Source organism: Myzus persicae, unplaced genomic scaffold (genome assembly GCF_001856785.1).
Source record: "Myzus persicae strain clone G006 unplaced genomic scaffold, MPER_G0061.0, whole genome shotgun sequence".
NCBI classification, from domain to species: Eukaryota; Metazoa; Arthropoda; class Insecta; order Hemiptera; family Aphididae; genus Myzus; species Myzus persicae.
This window is the reverse complement of record NW_019103184.1, coordinates 55,200-71,750: the sequence shown is the minus strand read 5'-3', so window position 1 is coordinate 71,750 and position 16,551 is coordinate 55,200. Positions and strand designations below refer to the sequence as shown.

Sequence of the window (16,551 nt, the reverse complement as noted above, 5' to 3'; positions counted from 1 at the left end):
CTTTGTGCCATTATTCATAATTGTTTACGAAAATCTAAATGCTGCATTAAATGAATCAGTAGACTAGCTAGGGTGAGGGTGAGGGGGGCTTAACCACGAAATATCAACTTACTATACCCGATGGAACCCTAGCCCTAGTAATAAAATATTGTAGCCCCCTCCCCCAATAAAAAAATCTTGGGTACAGCACTGAGATGAATGTTACATACATCAGTCATATTTAAACAGGGCCACCCATATATTTTCAAAAAATTATTGTTAAAAAATAATAACAAAAAAAGAATCATAATAATATGAAATAATTTACCAACATTTTATATTTCAATACTTATGAATTTGTATTACTGTTGCTTACTTATGTAATTTTATATTTTATTAAATCTAGAGTAATTTACCTTAATGCATTTTTACAACTTAATAACTATTTTATTTAATTAAAGTAACTTAAATGAAAACAATAGTACTCAATAACATAATGATGTTTAGTTAATTTTAAATGTATTTTTTATAATAATTGTTGAGCTATATTAGTGTTTACTTGAAGCTATAATAAAAAAAAACAAACATAATGATGCTGTACAAATATATTAGCATATTACTATTTAAATGGAGGATGATTTTGCTGTGTGTTAAAATTTACTGTCGCCACTTCCTAACTGTATTCCTTATCCCTTGTTGCTTTTATATTTATATAGATTCTTTACTTTCTTATCCACGAAACAGAAATCCAAACTAGTTATAATTATTAAGATTTACTAAATAATTGTAAAATAATTTTTCATTTATTAATTTATTTCAACCAAATAAAATATACATCATACTATGTGGTTTAAAATTATAACAAGCACCAAATCATAATAAGTAAAAAAAAGTAAATCTTTTTTAATAATAATGAAAAATTATATATTTTATAATACATAGGTACATACTATTGCATTTAAAATACATTTTCTTAATTGGTTTTCTGATTATTTAAATAATTATCTCCTGAGTTTATCTCTAAGGCTATTTTCTTTGTAGTTGATCTTTTTTTTTGCAGATCTACTAGATCTTACTGAAGAGGTTGAATCATTAATATCTGACGCAATACTTGTTTCACTTGATCGTTTACCACGTTTTCGAAATGTTATGTTTCTCATCGTACTTGAATCAATGGGAGATATTAAACCACTGTGCCGTACTTCAGTTTCATTAAATGTATTATCCATACTACTACTTGAAGGAGAAACAATTATTGGCACATCAGCTTGAACTTCATTGGGTGTCATTAATTTAGGAGAATTATTAACATATATTGTTGCATTTGTATTGTTGTTAGAACATTGGATCTGGTTTTCTTGTGTATTCAACCAACTCGGGCCTTCACCTAAACTTCCATTTAATCGACGCTTAGGACTTTCAACGGCTTTGGAGTTTTTCAACATAGCGGCAACATCTTTTAATCTTACATAAGGTTCCATATTAAGTTTACAGTGAGGTGAGCTTCTATAACTAGATCTCTGTGGCCTTTCTGGTGTTGGTTCAGAACTACAACTTGGGCTTTCAATGATAGGCAACATATCAAATTGTTTTAATGAAACAGTTGGTTGACTTATAGTCATACCATGGACCATAGGTCTTACAGTTTTAGTCTGTTTTTCTTTCATTTCTTTGTTAAAGTCTTTGACTTCAAATTTACTCATCTCATGTACATTTTTTAACATAGATGGGATACATTGTGACATAGTTACCAATGAAGGTATACACTCTTGTATAGTTTGTTCGAGTACACTAAGTTTTCTATGCAAATTATTTTTCTTAGCAGTCAGTTGAGTATTTACATTTTTAATAGCGTTATTTTCATTTTGCAACGCCAATTTCTCTAATAACAAACTATTTCTAGTCCTTGATAATTCTTTATTTTTGTCCGATAACTCTTCAATTTGCTTTTGTAAATTATTATTTATTACTAAGCAGCGATCAAGTTTTTTGATAAAAGTGCTATTCTTAGACTTGTTTCGATTTTGAACCAATACTGGTTTAGGTGCCATGGCAAAGCAATGTGTATATACTTGTTAAATTTGTCTTGGGCCTGAAATAAAACAAATATACTCAAAGTTAAAAAGTTCAAGCAAAATAATCATATAACCTTGAAGCATAAGAATATTGCTTAAATTGAGGCATACAAGTTATGTACCTTAGGTATTGATATAACAATTTTTAAGTTAAAATGAAAAAAAACCAAGATAAATTCACCTTCATTAATGAATGAACCAAGAAAGTTCCATATTTTTTTATTAAATAGAACTTGAACTGAACAAAATTATATTTTTAGTGAATTTCAAATGTTTAAATAACGTTTATTTTTTAGGTACTTAGGTGTTATAATATATACTTGCTAAACTACCAATCATTTCATCATTTTAGCTAAATTAAAAAAAATTTAATCCCTTTTACAAATTATAGGTTACAACAAGAGGCAGGATTTAAAGATTTTACATATTTTTACTAAGAGTATGCAGCTCTAATTGGATAAGCTTTCTCGACAATTCATTTTCCTATGAACTGCTATACACAATTTTTTATAGTAAAAAAGCATATTTCAAGATTAAAGAAGTATAAAGTGTTTGTGCGTTGAATCACTTTACTCTTTCTGTATTCATAGAGGAGTTACTAAAATTCCACAACACATAGTGACAAACTTTATCTGTGAAGTTTTAATTTTCTTGATAGTATCAACCAATAGTATTTAATAGTTAAATTAAAAAAAAAAGAAGAACTACATTCTAAAACTGATAACTTTAATTGTATTTGTTTAATCCAAATTATAAAAACACTATGTTTCTATGTCACAGATAAAGTTTTTCCCTATGCGTTGTGGAATTTTGGTAATTCTACTATGAATACACAGGGAGTAAAGTTGTTCCGCACAAAACAGTTTTTGCCATGTTGTACATTTGTAAGACGGAGACAACACATGCGGGTACCACGTTTTCTAAAAGAATATTTTGTGTAATATAATATGTTTTAGAAATATATTACCATATTGGGATTTAATTTGAATACTTTATGAAAAAAATTCCAAATTATTTTTGACTTCTGTCAGTTTCTACCACTTATGAAGATGAAAAGACCCAATGACAATATTATACAATAAAAACATAAGATTGATAAGAAAATCAATTATTATTCTACCTATTTTGTGATTAGAGATGGGGCATCGAAAGAAAAGTATGGATAGGTACATGAAGATTAGAGATTAGAGATTTTCATGGATAGGTACTTGTATGAATAATAATATTACAATTCGTTTTTAATTTAATTATTTAAAATATTTTATCATTATTGTTTTTTGAATTCATTAATCTGAATTTTAAGTGTGTAACTATAGGCTGCAATCATAATTGTACAATATAATAAAAAATAAACACCAGTACATCACTATAGTACAGATTAAAACCAATGTTTCAGACTGTTTGAATAATTTTTTAAACATCAGGATTTATTTAATTACCTAATATTTTTTATAAACTTACTTGTGTTTATTTTTTCAGTGTAAAAAGATTAAGCATAAAAACATCTTATTTTTAAGATTTTATACGCATATAAATCCGGTATCTCTAACTATTGGCTTTAATAAAATAATAATTTAAACAATTTACCTGATATTGATTGAATATAAACTATGGTGTATATTAAATAGAAAACTTATATAAATAATTAATTCAAATGAATGACCATGCCAATACATTAATTTTTTAAAAGAAACACAAACATGACACTGTTTATTTTAAAAAATAAAATTATGAACATAGTTTTGATCTTTTTTGGAGAATAATCCAATCACAGGTCAAAAAACACTTAGAATAGAAGAAATAATATTTATAAACTATATTATTATTTAATGTGGCATAATAATATAATCAAATGGGAAGTTCTGTTCTAAAATGCCTAGTAAAAGGCTAACAGTGATTATGTATCATTTTTATGTGAGTGCATGAGTTTTTAAAACTAGGAATATCTATATAGGAATTATATAATATCAAATATTAAAAAAAATATTATCAAACCCAGAAATTAAAAACATGAGGCCAACAAAAAATAAAATCTTATTTCATTAATAACATTGAATAATACACCTAATATTGTATATATTATTTAAAATGTACAATAAAAAAAGGTATGATAATAATTATTTATTAATTAGGCAGGTATCTGATATTTAGTATTTAGTATTTTAGTCTAATTTCTCTAATTTCTGTCAATGATATTACTGTTGTAAAGACTAAAGAGATTTAAATGTTGAACAATTTTATTTGCTGTAAGCTCCTTAATTATTAAGAACGCAATAGACTAATAATTATTGTAAAGGTTATTTGGTACATATTGAATAATATTATCAAATTAAAAATTAAATTTATCAACAACATAAATATATGAGCACTCACCTACAAGTGAAAGAGTGTTTGAATCACAATAGACCCTATAGGGAAAATTGGACGATAATGATCAGTTAATAGAATTCTGGTTATTATTAATAAATTACACAGGATTGTACTATGGACAATATTCTTGATTGGTGACTACTGAACTGTTAAGTTAAACGTAAAATTTAATATGGGTAATCTATGAAAATTAAACCAATGAGTACGGTATCAGAGTAGCTATTAGAGAGTACACCTTAAATAAGTAATAACTAAAATATAACGATTATTTTAATTGTTAATGCGTAATCGTAATGGCCACGTAATGACCAATGCACAAAAAAACTAAGATTAAAGATAGACCAAAAAGTCCGATCAGTAATTAATATGACTTATGAACAAAGATTACAGAATATAGATAAGGCAATCTTCATCTGTGAATAAGGTTGCACATCAAATGAATCGAACGTAAATAATGTCCAATGGGGAATGGGGATACAACTGAATTTCAAAAACGACATCAGATCGCCACACACAATTACCCACAAGACAAAACGTGTTAAAATAGGATCATAATTTTTTCGCATAACTGACATCACTCATGGAATTTAAGTACGTTTTGAATATTTTTGTTTTGATTTTTTTGAACATTAACTATGAGAAAAAAATATTTTTTTAACATTCGTAATATCTTTACGTACAGGGGCATTAAACGTATAAATAAGATTTTTTTAGGTACATATTTTGTCTTTTCAAGACATTTATATCCTTGCTCTAGTAACCAGTTATGACAGTCATATTTCATTGATATTCATTTTGTAGCATTCTATAATAGCCGAGCAAAATAGAGTCTCTGGGTAAATGAGTTATTCAATTATTATGAATGATTCGTTTGTTCGCACTATTTTGTTTGAGTCACCATCGATGGTTTGCGTTGTTGAACTTTTTTATTTGCAGTTTGTTGTTTCTAGTTAGTACGACCTCGGGTCGGTGGTTACAAATTACAATTCAGTTTTCAGAATTTCAAACTTTAGACTCTGAACAGTTGTATTGGCGGTTGGTGGCCGAAGCGAAAAAAAAACGGAAATACGGAATACGTGTTGCCAACCAAAAAGCAAAAATCGAAAGCACCGCACGACTACCGTCTGTTCCATGACCAGAGCTTGTAATCTCGACGTGTTGTCAAAATTGTCGTCGGGCCCAAGACTGCTATTATATCACAATATATAATTATTCATTAATCATTATTATTCATTGTATACCTCCGTCGTCGGATGCATTTTTAACATTTTACTCTCGCGTCGAACGGTGATTAATAATTATAATAACAGCGTTTACGTGACTCCGGAATTCAACAAATCAAGACGTATCATCGTACATCGTCGATATTATTTATAGCAACAATTTTTTTTCTGCTCCCGCCAACTATGCCTCGACCCGCCGGCCAGTGGACGTCGTAGTAAAACGCACACGCACAACATCCGATCCCGCGCTGAGTGAGTAGTATGTACAATATTATGGCGGCTTGTGACCCGGGCACAACCGAACCCTACGAAAGCTGGGAAGCTCTGGACGATCCGTCTGTAAGTCGTGTTTGTGTTGTTACTGTTTCCCCCCGTTGAGCCAGATGGGTCGGTCAGCCGGCCGATTGCACCCACAGATAATACCTAGTCTTCATTCACTGTCGTCATCTAACGATTCCTTCTATTATTGCTTTTATATATAGGTTCTCAGCACTCAGATAAAAAAAATGCAACTGGCGTCCGCTACCAAAAATGAAAAGTGACTATTTTTTAACATTATTTAGTCGTGTGTATCTTTTGGACATATAAACTATTTTTCCGTGCAAACATTTTTAGCAATAGCAATGTTGTAATATTGCCCCCTGGCTTACAATTGTCATATAACCATCAACAGATGACTATCCCTCAACAGCCCACTGTTAAAATACTCAAACGACCGCAGAAGGATAATGCTGCAAATGAAAATGCTGATAAACCCAAAGTACAAGTTAAATCTTTGGAACAAGTATGAAATTGAATGTACAATTATTGTGAGATATTTTTTAACACATTACATTTTGCTTTAGAGAAAACAAGAGTATGCAGAAGCTAGATTACGAATAATGGGTGAAGAACGTGAAGAAGAGTTGAATGCTGACGATGAAGGGTAACTTTAAACCATTTATATAATAATTACAATACTAAGGAAGATTAATTGAATATAGTATTTTTAATGTTGTGCCTATTAATGACAGGTCTGAATGATTCAATTAGAACATTAATTACATTAATTACTAAATAAACAAAAAATCAATGAGTATTTATCTACTCATTATCATTGTTAAATATATTATAGTTCAATATATTAAGTGTCAATTATATATTTATATATATTAATTAATATTTATACTAAATAAATTATTTGAAAAATTAATCTTGGACTTAAAAGTATTTAGGTATTAGTATGACATTTAGTTTATGTTATTTTCTATATTTTTAAAATGTATGTTGTAATATTTAACATTATTAAATTATTTTAACTGTTCAAAATTACCTATATTTTCTATTAGAGTGCAGGGGTTGCCAAAAGTCCGTATTTAGAACTCAAAATGAAGATTATTTGACTGCTTGATACTTTACTTTAATGCTAATTTTTTTCAATAATTCTCTTTGTGTAGACGCAAAATAGCTTGGCAAGAGAAAAAAAAGTTTTCTGGAACTTGAGAATTGTTTTCAAATCATCAGAACTACCTTAGAAACTATTTGATTACCCCTGTTATAATGTAATAGTTACGAAATTAGTGAAACTCTTGTTAAGAGTATTAACATATGCAGCCTAGGTATATAATACTCAAATATTATATTATTCATATTCTAAGAAATAAATTTAGTATTAGACAAAAAAATTCTAATTTAATTATGGTGGGTGGGAAATTAACAATACATCCACTAAGATTTTTAAAACCCTAAATATATAGATTAAAATTATTTCAAAGGTAACATATGTGAATTATTTTATTCAGTTTGTACAATATTAATAATGAGTTAACTAAAAACATTAAAGAAAAATGATGTTTTTGACTCAAAACTCAGAAAAGTTTTAAAAATATAGTGTTGTGTCTTCTTTATATTTATTTTACTAATGCTTATACCTAACTTCAAACTTCTTTTATAAAAAATACTTTTAGTTAAATAATTAAATGTTTTATTTACTATATAATTAATAACATCCAAAGGTGTAATTAATAGATAATTGGTGTTTATTGTAGCCATGACAGTGCTAACTTTAGGATGTTTATTCTATGATGTGAAAGAACAGAGGTCACATATTGGAGTGTTTCCAATAAAAAAGTTACAATTTTTATTTTCCCAAAGTATAAAATAAAATAAAAATATGTTCAAAATTACTTGAAAACAAATCATATTTTAATTTTAAGTTAATAAAAAGAACCTAAGTATTTAAAATATTTTGTGCCAATAAAGAGAAAGGACATTTTTAAATTATCATTTTCAAGGTTAAAATGATTAGTCTAGAACTATAAAAAATGATAAGAAATAAATTGTGTTTTCTTCATTTTTAGAAATGTATTAATTTTTTTTTTCATTAACTTGTTATAAACTTAAGTGTAAATACTAAGTGACAATTTTATGTCTTTAAAATCTTACTAACTTATTACTACTTTAATCTATACTATTTGTATAACATTACAATACTTGGATAATATGCATTTTGGAGTTCTTTTCTAAAAGTATATTTATACAACAAGATAAAATGTAAAACTAATATAAATTCTTATACATGCCATATTTGATCTAGAACTCAAAATTCATGATAATGTCCATCTGTTTTATTTTTATTGTATGATTATTATTATTTTTCATTTTTAGGGCCAGTTCTTCAGGTAGTATGAAATTTGAAGTGCTTCGACAGCCCATAGTTCGTGTTGCTGTTGAAGATAATGTTATTCGACAGCCTCGTGGCCCTGATAATACCAAAGGTTTTAATCATCGAAGCTAACCCTAACAGTTTAGAAAATTTAAATAAAATAATTTTTAAGTGCAGGATTTTCATAATAAAACAACTATAATCTGAATTGTACTTTTCTAATGTCCAGTTGTAAATATTAAGAACACGATAATGATAATACCTCTGGAATACACAATATCTGTAGCAAAAATTAAAGAAACAAAAAATATCTATATATTTCCCAGTGATTCATATTTGATAGTTAAAACACATTTAACCTATAACAAGATCTAGTCAGACAAAAATGCTTGATACATTATAATATTTTCATTAAATATTCAGTCAGAGGTATTTTTCTATGATTGTAAATTTAAATGTACATAAAAAGCTGTGTGCTCAATTGATGCACTCTATTTTGTTGATCAATTAAAATTAAGTATTTTTAAAACAAACATTCTTAACTACATAAATAAAAATTTGTTTTGTAGTTATTTCTGTATTGCCAATATTATTCAATTCAACAAACTTAAATATGTAATAACTATATTATGTTGAACTTATTCAAATTTGTTTAAATAAGGATTCACCTAAGACGATATTGACATTTTACATCTTCTAATTTCTAGTGACTGTTCTTTTTTTTTGATCATTGTTAATTTTCGTTCAAGTTTTAATAAATTCAATATTACTGTTGTAATTTATCAATTGTAAATTAGTTTTTTGTTTCTTAAGTGATGTAAATGAATATGGTGAAGGTATTAAGGTATGTATAGGACTGTAGGACTATTACCTTTACAATTTACTTATTAGTATATGTATAAATATTACATATACATATTTTTTTAAATTAATTTAAAAACGAGTGATTAACATGTATAATTTGAATACTTTATAACATGGTTAAGAGATTATATTAAACCTATAGTTATATAATTGCTGTGAACATATTTTTGTGTCTATTTTTATCATAATCCTACACAGAGTTTGACAATAAATTAGACCTGTTGAATTTACATGTATTTTGTTAAACTTAAAACTGTTATTTGTAAAAACATACACAACAATAGATAATTTATTTTACGTTCATGCTCCAAATGGATGGTAATCAATGATCCTTATGTGAATGGTTTATTTGTGTTCGAATACAGTATACCGTTTCTGGGTGGTAATGTTGTCTGAACTGGGCACCATGATCTAGCACAAAGCTGATTTGGTATTCCTTGAGAATTGCACAAGCATAAGTTGCAAAAACCCACGAACACCAGTTCTCCTGGATCGCATGGACCTATGTATATATAAAAATGTATTTAAACATTTTACAACTTTAAGTAGGTAATGATTTGAAAATTGTAGTCTAGGTATTTCAGTATTCGTCAATCTATCAAGAGAATGAAGTATTGTCTTGTTCATAAATACGAGTATTTGAATAAATATGACAGACTCAACTATGTGACAACACAAATCATATAAAACTTAAAAATGTTTAGTTTACATGGGTATTGCTTATTTTCAAAAGTATCTCTAAATGTACCAAAAATTGGTTGCTAGGACCTTTAATTTGTCTATGAAATTGGTATTACGTTGACAGTATTCTCAGTTAAACCAATGGACTCGATGTTGATGTATTAAATAATCAATAGAAAAAAAATTATTTTCAGTAGCATTACCAAATTTTCACAATAAGTACACAAGGAAGAATGTTATGTAGTAGTAGTAGTTTGTTGTCTGTAACATAAGCGTGACTCCAAATAATTGAAGTAATAATTTTTCTTTTGTCTACAGCAGATAAAGTTATCTTCAATGTACTGTGAAAATTTAGTAATCATTATACTTGTTGGTTTTTCCCACACAAGTTTTTTTTTTTGTATAAACTTGTTATTATACATTAAAAAACCGGAATAACTATTGGAATTTGATTAAGATTTACAATTTAAATTCTTTCAGTCATTTAAATTGCCTATATCTAACCCCTTAAATTGCTTGTAGTGGCGTCCTCTTAAATTGATGAAACATGAAACGAATAGGTATTTAAAATATATTTTATTTTTTTATATCGATTGTAAGCCCGGCGACTAAGACCATTAACTGTTGTAGGGGTTATGAACTGTGGTAGGGGTAAGGTTGGTACTGTAGGTTGTTTTTACGATTGTTACGGTTGTTACGGAATGTAGCAAACACGTGTATGTAAGGAAAGGTTTTTAACTACTATGAACCCGGGTGGTCACCCATCCGGGAGCTAGTAGCTGTGGCCGTTACTTACTCCCAGTCGCATTCCGCGACTGGTAACAGCCAACGCGCCACGCCAAGCCACATTAAAAATATTATAATAACGCAATGTGTATAGGTAATGAATGCAATTATAATGCCTAAACCAAATTCTTATGTTGGAGCTATTATTTATCAAGAGTGAAGAGTGCTATGACATATTGACATGTAGGTACGATATAATCGAATGTTGGCTTTTTATACACGATTCGTTTGGAGGAGGTACCTATTCTATTCTATTCTTTTCTCGGAATTTCAGCTATGTGCCACTCTTGTTATACTTGGAAAATTATTAGCAAGCTCACCTTTGTTCAACGAATTTAGAAATCTCAAAAACAATTTTATTTTTATGGGTGGGGGTAGGGCGTTCTGAATGAGCGGTCAGTAACCGTTTACTGACTAGTGACTACTAAAGGGAAGTACTAAGTATACACTATACAGTGTTATGACCAACATGTGTATCTCTGTATTATTCATTATAACTTGTAATTTTCGTCACTGATGTGGTGTAGTTGTGTAAGTATAGGAGGGTACCTAAGTACTTCATTCAGTGGCAGTTAAATATGAATCATTTGGGCATTGTCACTTATCGTCAATCAAGAGGGTTGTGCACTCCCCTTTTATTAAAGAATTAAATACTTTAATATTCTACTTTATATATATTTGTATATGTTTAGAATGAATAATACAGCTCCAAGGTTATATTGTTTAAAATATACACCATCGCTGTTGAGTTATTTACATCTTCACAGTTGAAAATAATGCAGTCATTTGAGAAGCATTAAGAATTTGACAAAGACTTACATATGCTGTATAGTATAAACAGCCGTGCGATTCAGTCAATAGAAAAGTACCTACTATGGAATGGCATTTATGGCCTTATTGGGATTAAAGCTAAAACAGTGAGAATGAATAAATTATGTTTGAAAAACGAGGAGTAAAGTTAAATTTAATCAGCATATTATGTCAGGTGAATTTGAAATATCACTATAATAGTTGGTACTGTTTAATATATAGCATTACTCATTAAAAATGGTATAATTAAGCAAAAGCAGAACATATTAGATAATGGAGGGTTAAATGTGGAACTATGGAAGATAACCGAAGACAATGTGGAATACTGGCATACGCAGACGACAGGCACGCCCGCAGAGATGTAGCTCACTATAGGTGCAAAATATTTTTAATATCAATATAAGATGTGGGGGGCTTTGCCCCCCACACCCCCTAAAACTTATTACATGACATATATTATTTATCATCAATAATGGGTATAACAAAATATATTTAAAACATAACTCATTTTATTTATTACTTCTTATAAAATATAAAAATTAGATAGAATTTTAGATGTATAACACACACATACATATATATATATAAATAATAGTGTACCACAGAATAGATGTCAGATAACGAAATTCATAATAATATTATTAATGACCAAAATAAATGTATTAATAATAGACGCGTGGTTAGATGTGGCTGTACACAGTACTAAAATGCGGCAGACGGTGGTATCTCAGAATAGTCAGATGCCTGAATAGCTAATAAGTATTTAATATTTATTATATTGGGAATAATCATGGGCATAAATTAAAAATTTACAGAGAAGGAATTTTTATATTTTATTATTTATTTGAAAAATCCAAATTATTAAAATTCTTAGGTGGTGCATTTGCACCACCTGGCCCCCCCTCCGGGCGTGCCTGGCAGACGATATTATCATTGTATAGGGTCAGATGGTCAAGAAGTAAAAACGGGCACTAAAGACTTAAATAAATAATAAAGAGTCGGACTACGAATTATGATAAATAAATTAAAGACCAAATATATGGTGATAACACAAACATATAATATATAATATATAACCCTTATACGGATATTAAACGTATAGTATACGTCAACTTTAAACTAAACCTACGTATATATTATACGTACATATTCAGTTTAAGAGACAAGAGTAGTTTAATTTTAGTTTATTTTTGAGTCAAAAAACAGATATTCCACCAATATTTTAAGTTTGTAACATTAACCTTATTTAGTTTTTACTTTTATTGGTTGTATAACCTACATGTATACGATACAAGCAAAATACCATTTATATCTTTCGTATAAAATCAGTAAACATAATACTTACTTAATATTATAAATATTTACCACGTTTAGTTTTAGTATAGAACTAGTATAGATATATTTGTTCTTATCAATCCATTTTGTTTGTATACAAATTATGCGTTATAATTTATGAATACCTATTATTATATTAACTATACTAAATCATTATCTTTGTATTTTAACAATTTCATATTAATATTCATTAGTCATATATATTGTAGGTAATAGGTATACATTATAAAGTATTAATATTATGTTTATGTATGATGAACATTACAGATATATATGCTATATGTATTAAAATTTAATGGGTATTGGAATAGTTAGAATTGAGAATCGCGAGGAACACATTGAAGTCGAGATTATAAATTTGATAGAGTACCTACAATGCCTAGGTACATAGGTATAGTAAATAGTTTTAAATACTTGGGTGTTAAGATGAATAGCAAAAATAACTGTCACGAAGAAGTTAAAATGGAAACAAAAAGTAATGAAAAAAAGTGAATAAGTGCTATAAAAAACAAGTGTCATTTAAAACGAAAACCACATTAATCTACAAGGTAGGTAATGAACCAATCACACTAGTTATTCTGTATACATGTGAAACATGACTATCCGCCAAGGAGATTAAGATAAAATAACAATTCTTGAAAGAAGAATTGGTATACTGGCAAAATAAAATAATATCACCCAACAATGTGAAGTAAGCAGTAATATAGTTTCTACTACGCCTATACAAACTACAACGAGACCGAGATAGTAGCAGTATCTGTTGCAATATAGAAGGATTGCTTGGTCACGTATGTATATCGATCAAACTCATAGTTTAATGTAATTGGGTCTAAAATGAAAGAATTATGGAAAAATATCACTAGGCAGACTAAAACAGAGTTGTATGGACAAAGTCAAAAAAAAGTTTAGAAGCGATTGTAATACGAGAACGAGAAACATTAGCACAAGATGGGAATTGATGGAAGCAGACTTGTGTTGTGATGATACGCCTCAACGGCTTTTGAAAGCCCAAGAAGAATAAAAAAGGTCGTCATTTGTACCCTTGTAGGAAGTTTTTTCTAAGGTATTATAGAGATCAAAACAATTTTTTAAAGCACATTTGTCTATTTTTTGTTAAAAATAATTTTAAGCAGTTTTTGATGGTTTTAGCCTTTTGGGGCATTTAATATGGGCCCTAGATATTACAATTTTGTCACACATTCTTTACCGATTATAACATTTAATTAACTTTAATATAAATCATATTTTGAAGAATTTGAGTGACAATCTTTGGAGCTTTGAATAATCCGATTTAATCACCAAGTTTTTATCTGCGAAATTATGAAAATAATATTTCCATGACCTTTTTATAACGTAAATAAATAAAATTAAAAGTAAAAAATAAATGTATATTTATACAATTATACACAGGTATTACATATATTTATTTATTATTTAATTGTTTATTTTATACCGGCGAACCCAATTACAATCATTATAGAGTATAGACATATGTCTAGGATTTACATAATATTTTAGAATGCCATCGCTCTAATGTACCTATTGATTTTACAGTGATGTGTTTTTTTTCTTTGTCTGTTATCATCTTTTGTGGAGGTGTACAAGCGCTTCGATTTTTTTCAACAGCATCTTCTCTGTTAGGAAAGTGGATCTAGTTGGTACTTGGGGGGGGGTGGGGGGGTCAAAAGTAAAAAAAATTCTTATAGTTTTCAAAAGCAAAGGGAAAAACAAACAAACAATTTAAAAAAAAAGGAAAACGACGGAAAACCAGTTAAAATCCATTTAATTTTTGACAAAATTGATTTTTGTTTTTGATATAACTATAAAAAAATACCGTAGATAAATGCAATCTTCACTGAATGTTCATACCCGCATTTTCTATACACCATAAAATTTTCAAAATATTTTGACTCTTGGCGAATAATATTTATGGGCATATGAAATTGTCAATTATTATTAGTTTTTTTTAAACTAATGTCGATCAAAAATTTTTCCCTCTGTCAAATAACTAGAAAATGTAATACAAGGTTCCTCGTAAGTTGTTGTTAGTGGAAATGAAAAAAAAAGTTGAGGGTAAATGCACAATATTTTTTTATGAGCGTCTCAATTTAAAATTTTGACAAAATTCCTAAAAATCACTATAATATGCAAATTATTTTGAGTTAGAAATTTATAAAAATTTTCTTTTTGTCAGAGAGAAAATCCCTAATTGGTATTAATGCACATCGCACATACCTATATAATTGTATTAAGCCAACATAATCTATATATCGGTTATATATTATAGTTAACAATGTTCTAATAGCGGAAGTTAGCATTTCGTAGTATACGAATTATCAAATCGTATGAGATACAGTATTTTTTTTTTGACAACTATCCGATTTAGTCTGCATTAAAAGATAAAACTGTAATATCTATACCTAAATACATCATTAATAATGTACATTTCATTATCTACCAATCCTCCTAAGTCTTGAGTCCAGTCCCAGTGCTTCTAAAAATAAATGTCGAGTTCTCGATTTATAAGTTATATACCTACTTACATCCGTTGCTAGGCGCCTCTCTTCACTAGTTATTTTTTTCGAATCAAGTTTTCAGAAAAAACTTTACTCACTGATAAAAAATGTCGAGCGATAGAGGCACCTATAGCGAGGGATAGTTATAAGTATATAACTTACATATTGCGGACGCGAAGGTTATTTTTTTGAAGCACTGGACTCAAACCTTAGAAGATCAGTTACGTAAGAGGTTTTTTGATCAGTGTGGGTGAAGTTTTTTTTGGAAAACTTAAATCGAACAAATATTATGTACACACAACAAGCAAATAATTCTCATTATATTTCTGCAATAACAAAAACAACATCAACCGCAACGACAACAACAGCAGCAGCAGCAGCAATAATTATAATAGGTACCTATATATATAGTATATAACAGTAACTTTCAACCGTAGTCGGGAATAACCTATTATTGTCTCCACAATGTTATAGGCATAGGTTAAATACGTACCGTCGGGCCTGACGTTTCTCAAGCCGTGCACGGACGTTGCGGCGACGGCGCTGAAAACAACGATTAGAAATTGCAGCTGATAGTACGTCCTGCCACCGATTCGCATTTTGAACGGTCCCGGCGATTCGTCACAGGCGCAGTCGCAGAATGCGCGCATAAATTCCCAATATGAATTGATATTACTCTGTTGTGCGTAATTAACAGGTGTGTATACCCAATATTGTTAACTAACTGGCGACTCGGCAGCGGCGCAGCGTATAAACGCAGAATATGCAGAGGCACCCGATGTAGGAATAGGTATAGGTAGGTGTAGGTACGTATAAATTAATTTTCGTCATCAATATTATTACACATATTTCATGCATACGACTGCAACGCATAACATTATGCGTGGACTGTAGGTACCTAACATTTTCTGATATTTTGATATACGATCTTATCGCACGTATTAATATAATAAATATACAGTATATGCGCGCGCTTGTGTCGACCTTGATTATTAATTAGTTGGTAAATTGGCCTTAACGACCCGTGTTAAAAACCAATAAACGCGAGCCGTCCGTAATAAAATCAAATTAAGTACGATTTCCCGCCGCACGCACTGTTCGTCGTATTATAATAATGGTATTATAATTTATAAATTGTAATGTTGCACCTTGCACCTTATTATATTATTGTTATTTATGTGCCTAACTACCTATACTTTAACATTATTTTATTGTAGATAATAATATTATGTCTGACCGCGCAGGCTCGGGCTTGAAACAGTGTCATG

The 16,551-nt window shown here is 29.0% G+C and overlaps 2 protein-coding genes across 5 annotated transcripts; one reads left to right on the top strand and one right to left on the bottom strand.

The window, feature by feature from the left end:
- Window positions 1-131: 131 nt before the first annotated feature.
- On the bottom strand, window positions 132-16,150 carry LOC111033941. Of its 3 annotated transcripts, none has more exons than XM_022314903.1 (2): window positions 15,777-16,150; window positions 132-2,071 (listed from the first exon to the last, which is right to left on the bottom strand). In XM_022314903.1, exon 2 carries the CDS (start codon window positions 2,028-2,030, stop codon window positions 981-983), a length of 1,050 nt encoding a protein of 349 aa, XP_022170595.1. In that variant the 5' UTR covers window positions 2,031-2,071; window positions 15,777-16,150; the 3' UTR covers window positions 132-980. The 3 variants fall into 3 exon arrangements, with proteins under 3 accessions (XP_022170595.1, XP_022170594.1, XP_022170597.1); XM_022314902.1 differs by lacking the exon at window positions 15,777-16,150 and adding an exon at window positions 4,428-4,826; XM_022314905.1 differs by lacking the exon at window positions 15,777-16,150 and adding an exon at window positions 3,022-3,476.
- Window positions 5,643-9,387, top strand: LOC111033943 (SUZ domain-containing protein 1-like). 2 transcript variants are annotated; one of them, XM_022314907.1, is made up of 5 exons: window positions 5,643-5,986; window positions 6,130-6,185; window positions 6,263-6,431; window positions 6,493-6,572; window positions 8,294-9,387. In XM_022314907.1, the coding sequence occupies exons 1-5, from the start codon at window positions 5,909-5,911 to the stop codon at window positions 8,421-8,423; spliced, it is 513 nt and encodes a 170-aa protein (XP_022170599.1). In that variant the 5' UTR covers window positions 5,643-5,908; the 3' UTR covers window positions 8,424-9,387. The 2 variants fall into 2 exon arrangements, with proteins under 2 accessions (XP_022170599.1, XP_022170600.1); XM_022314908.1 differs by having other exon boundaries at window positions 5,644-5,899.
- Window positions 16,151-16,551: the final 401 nt, after the last annotated feature.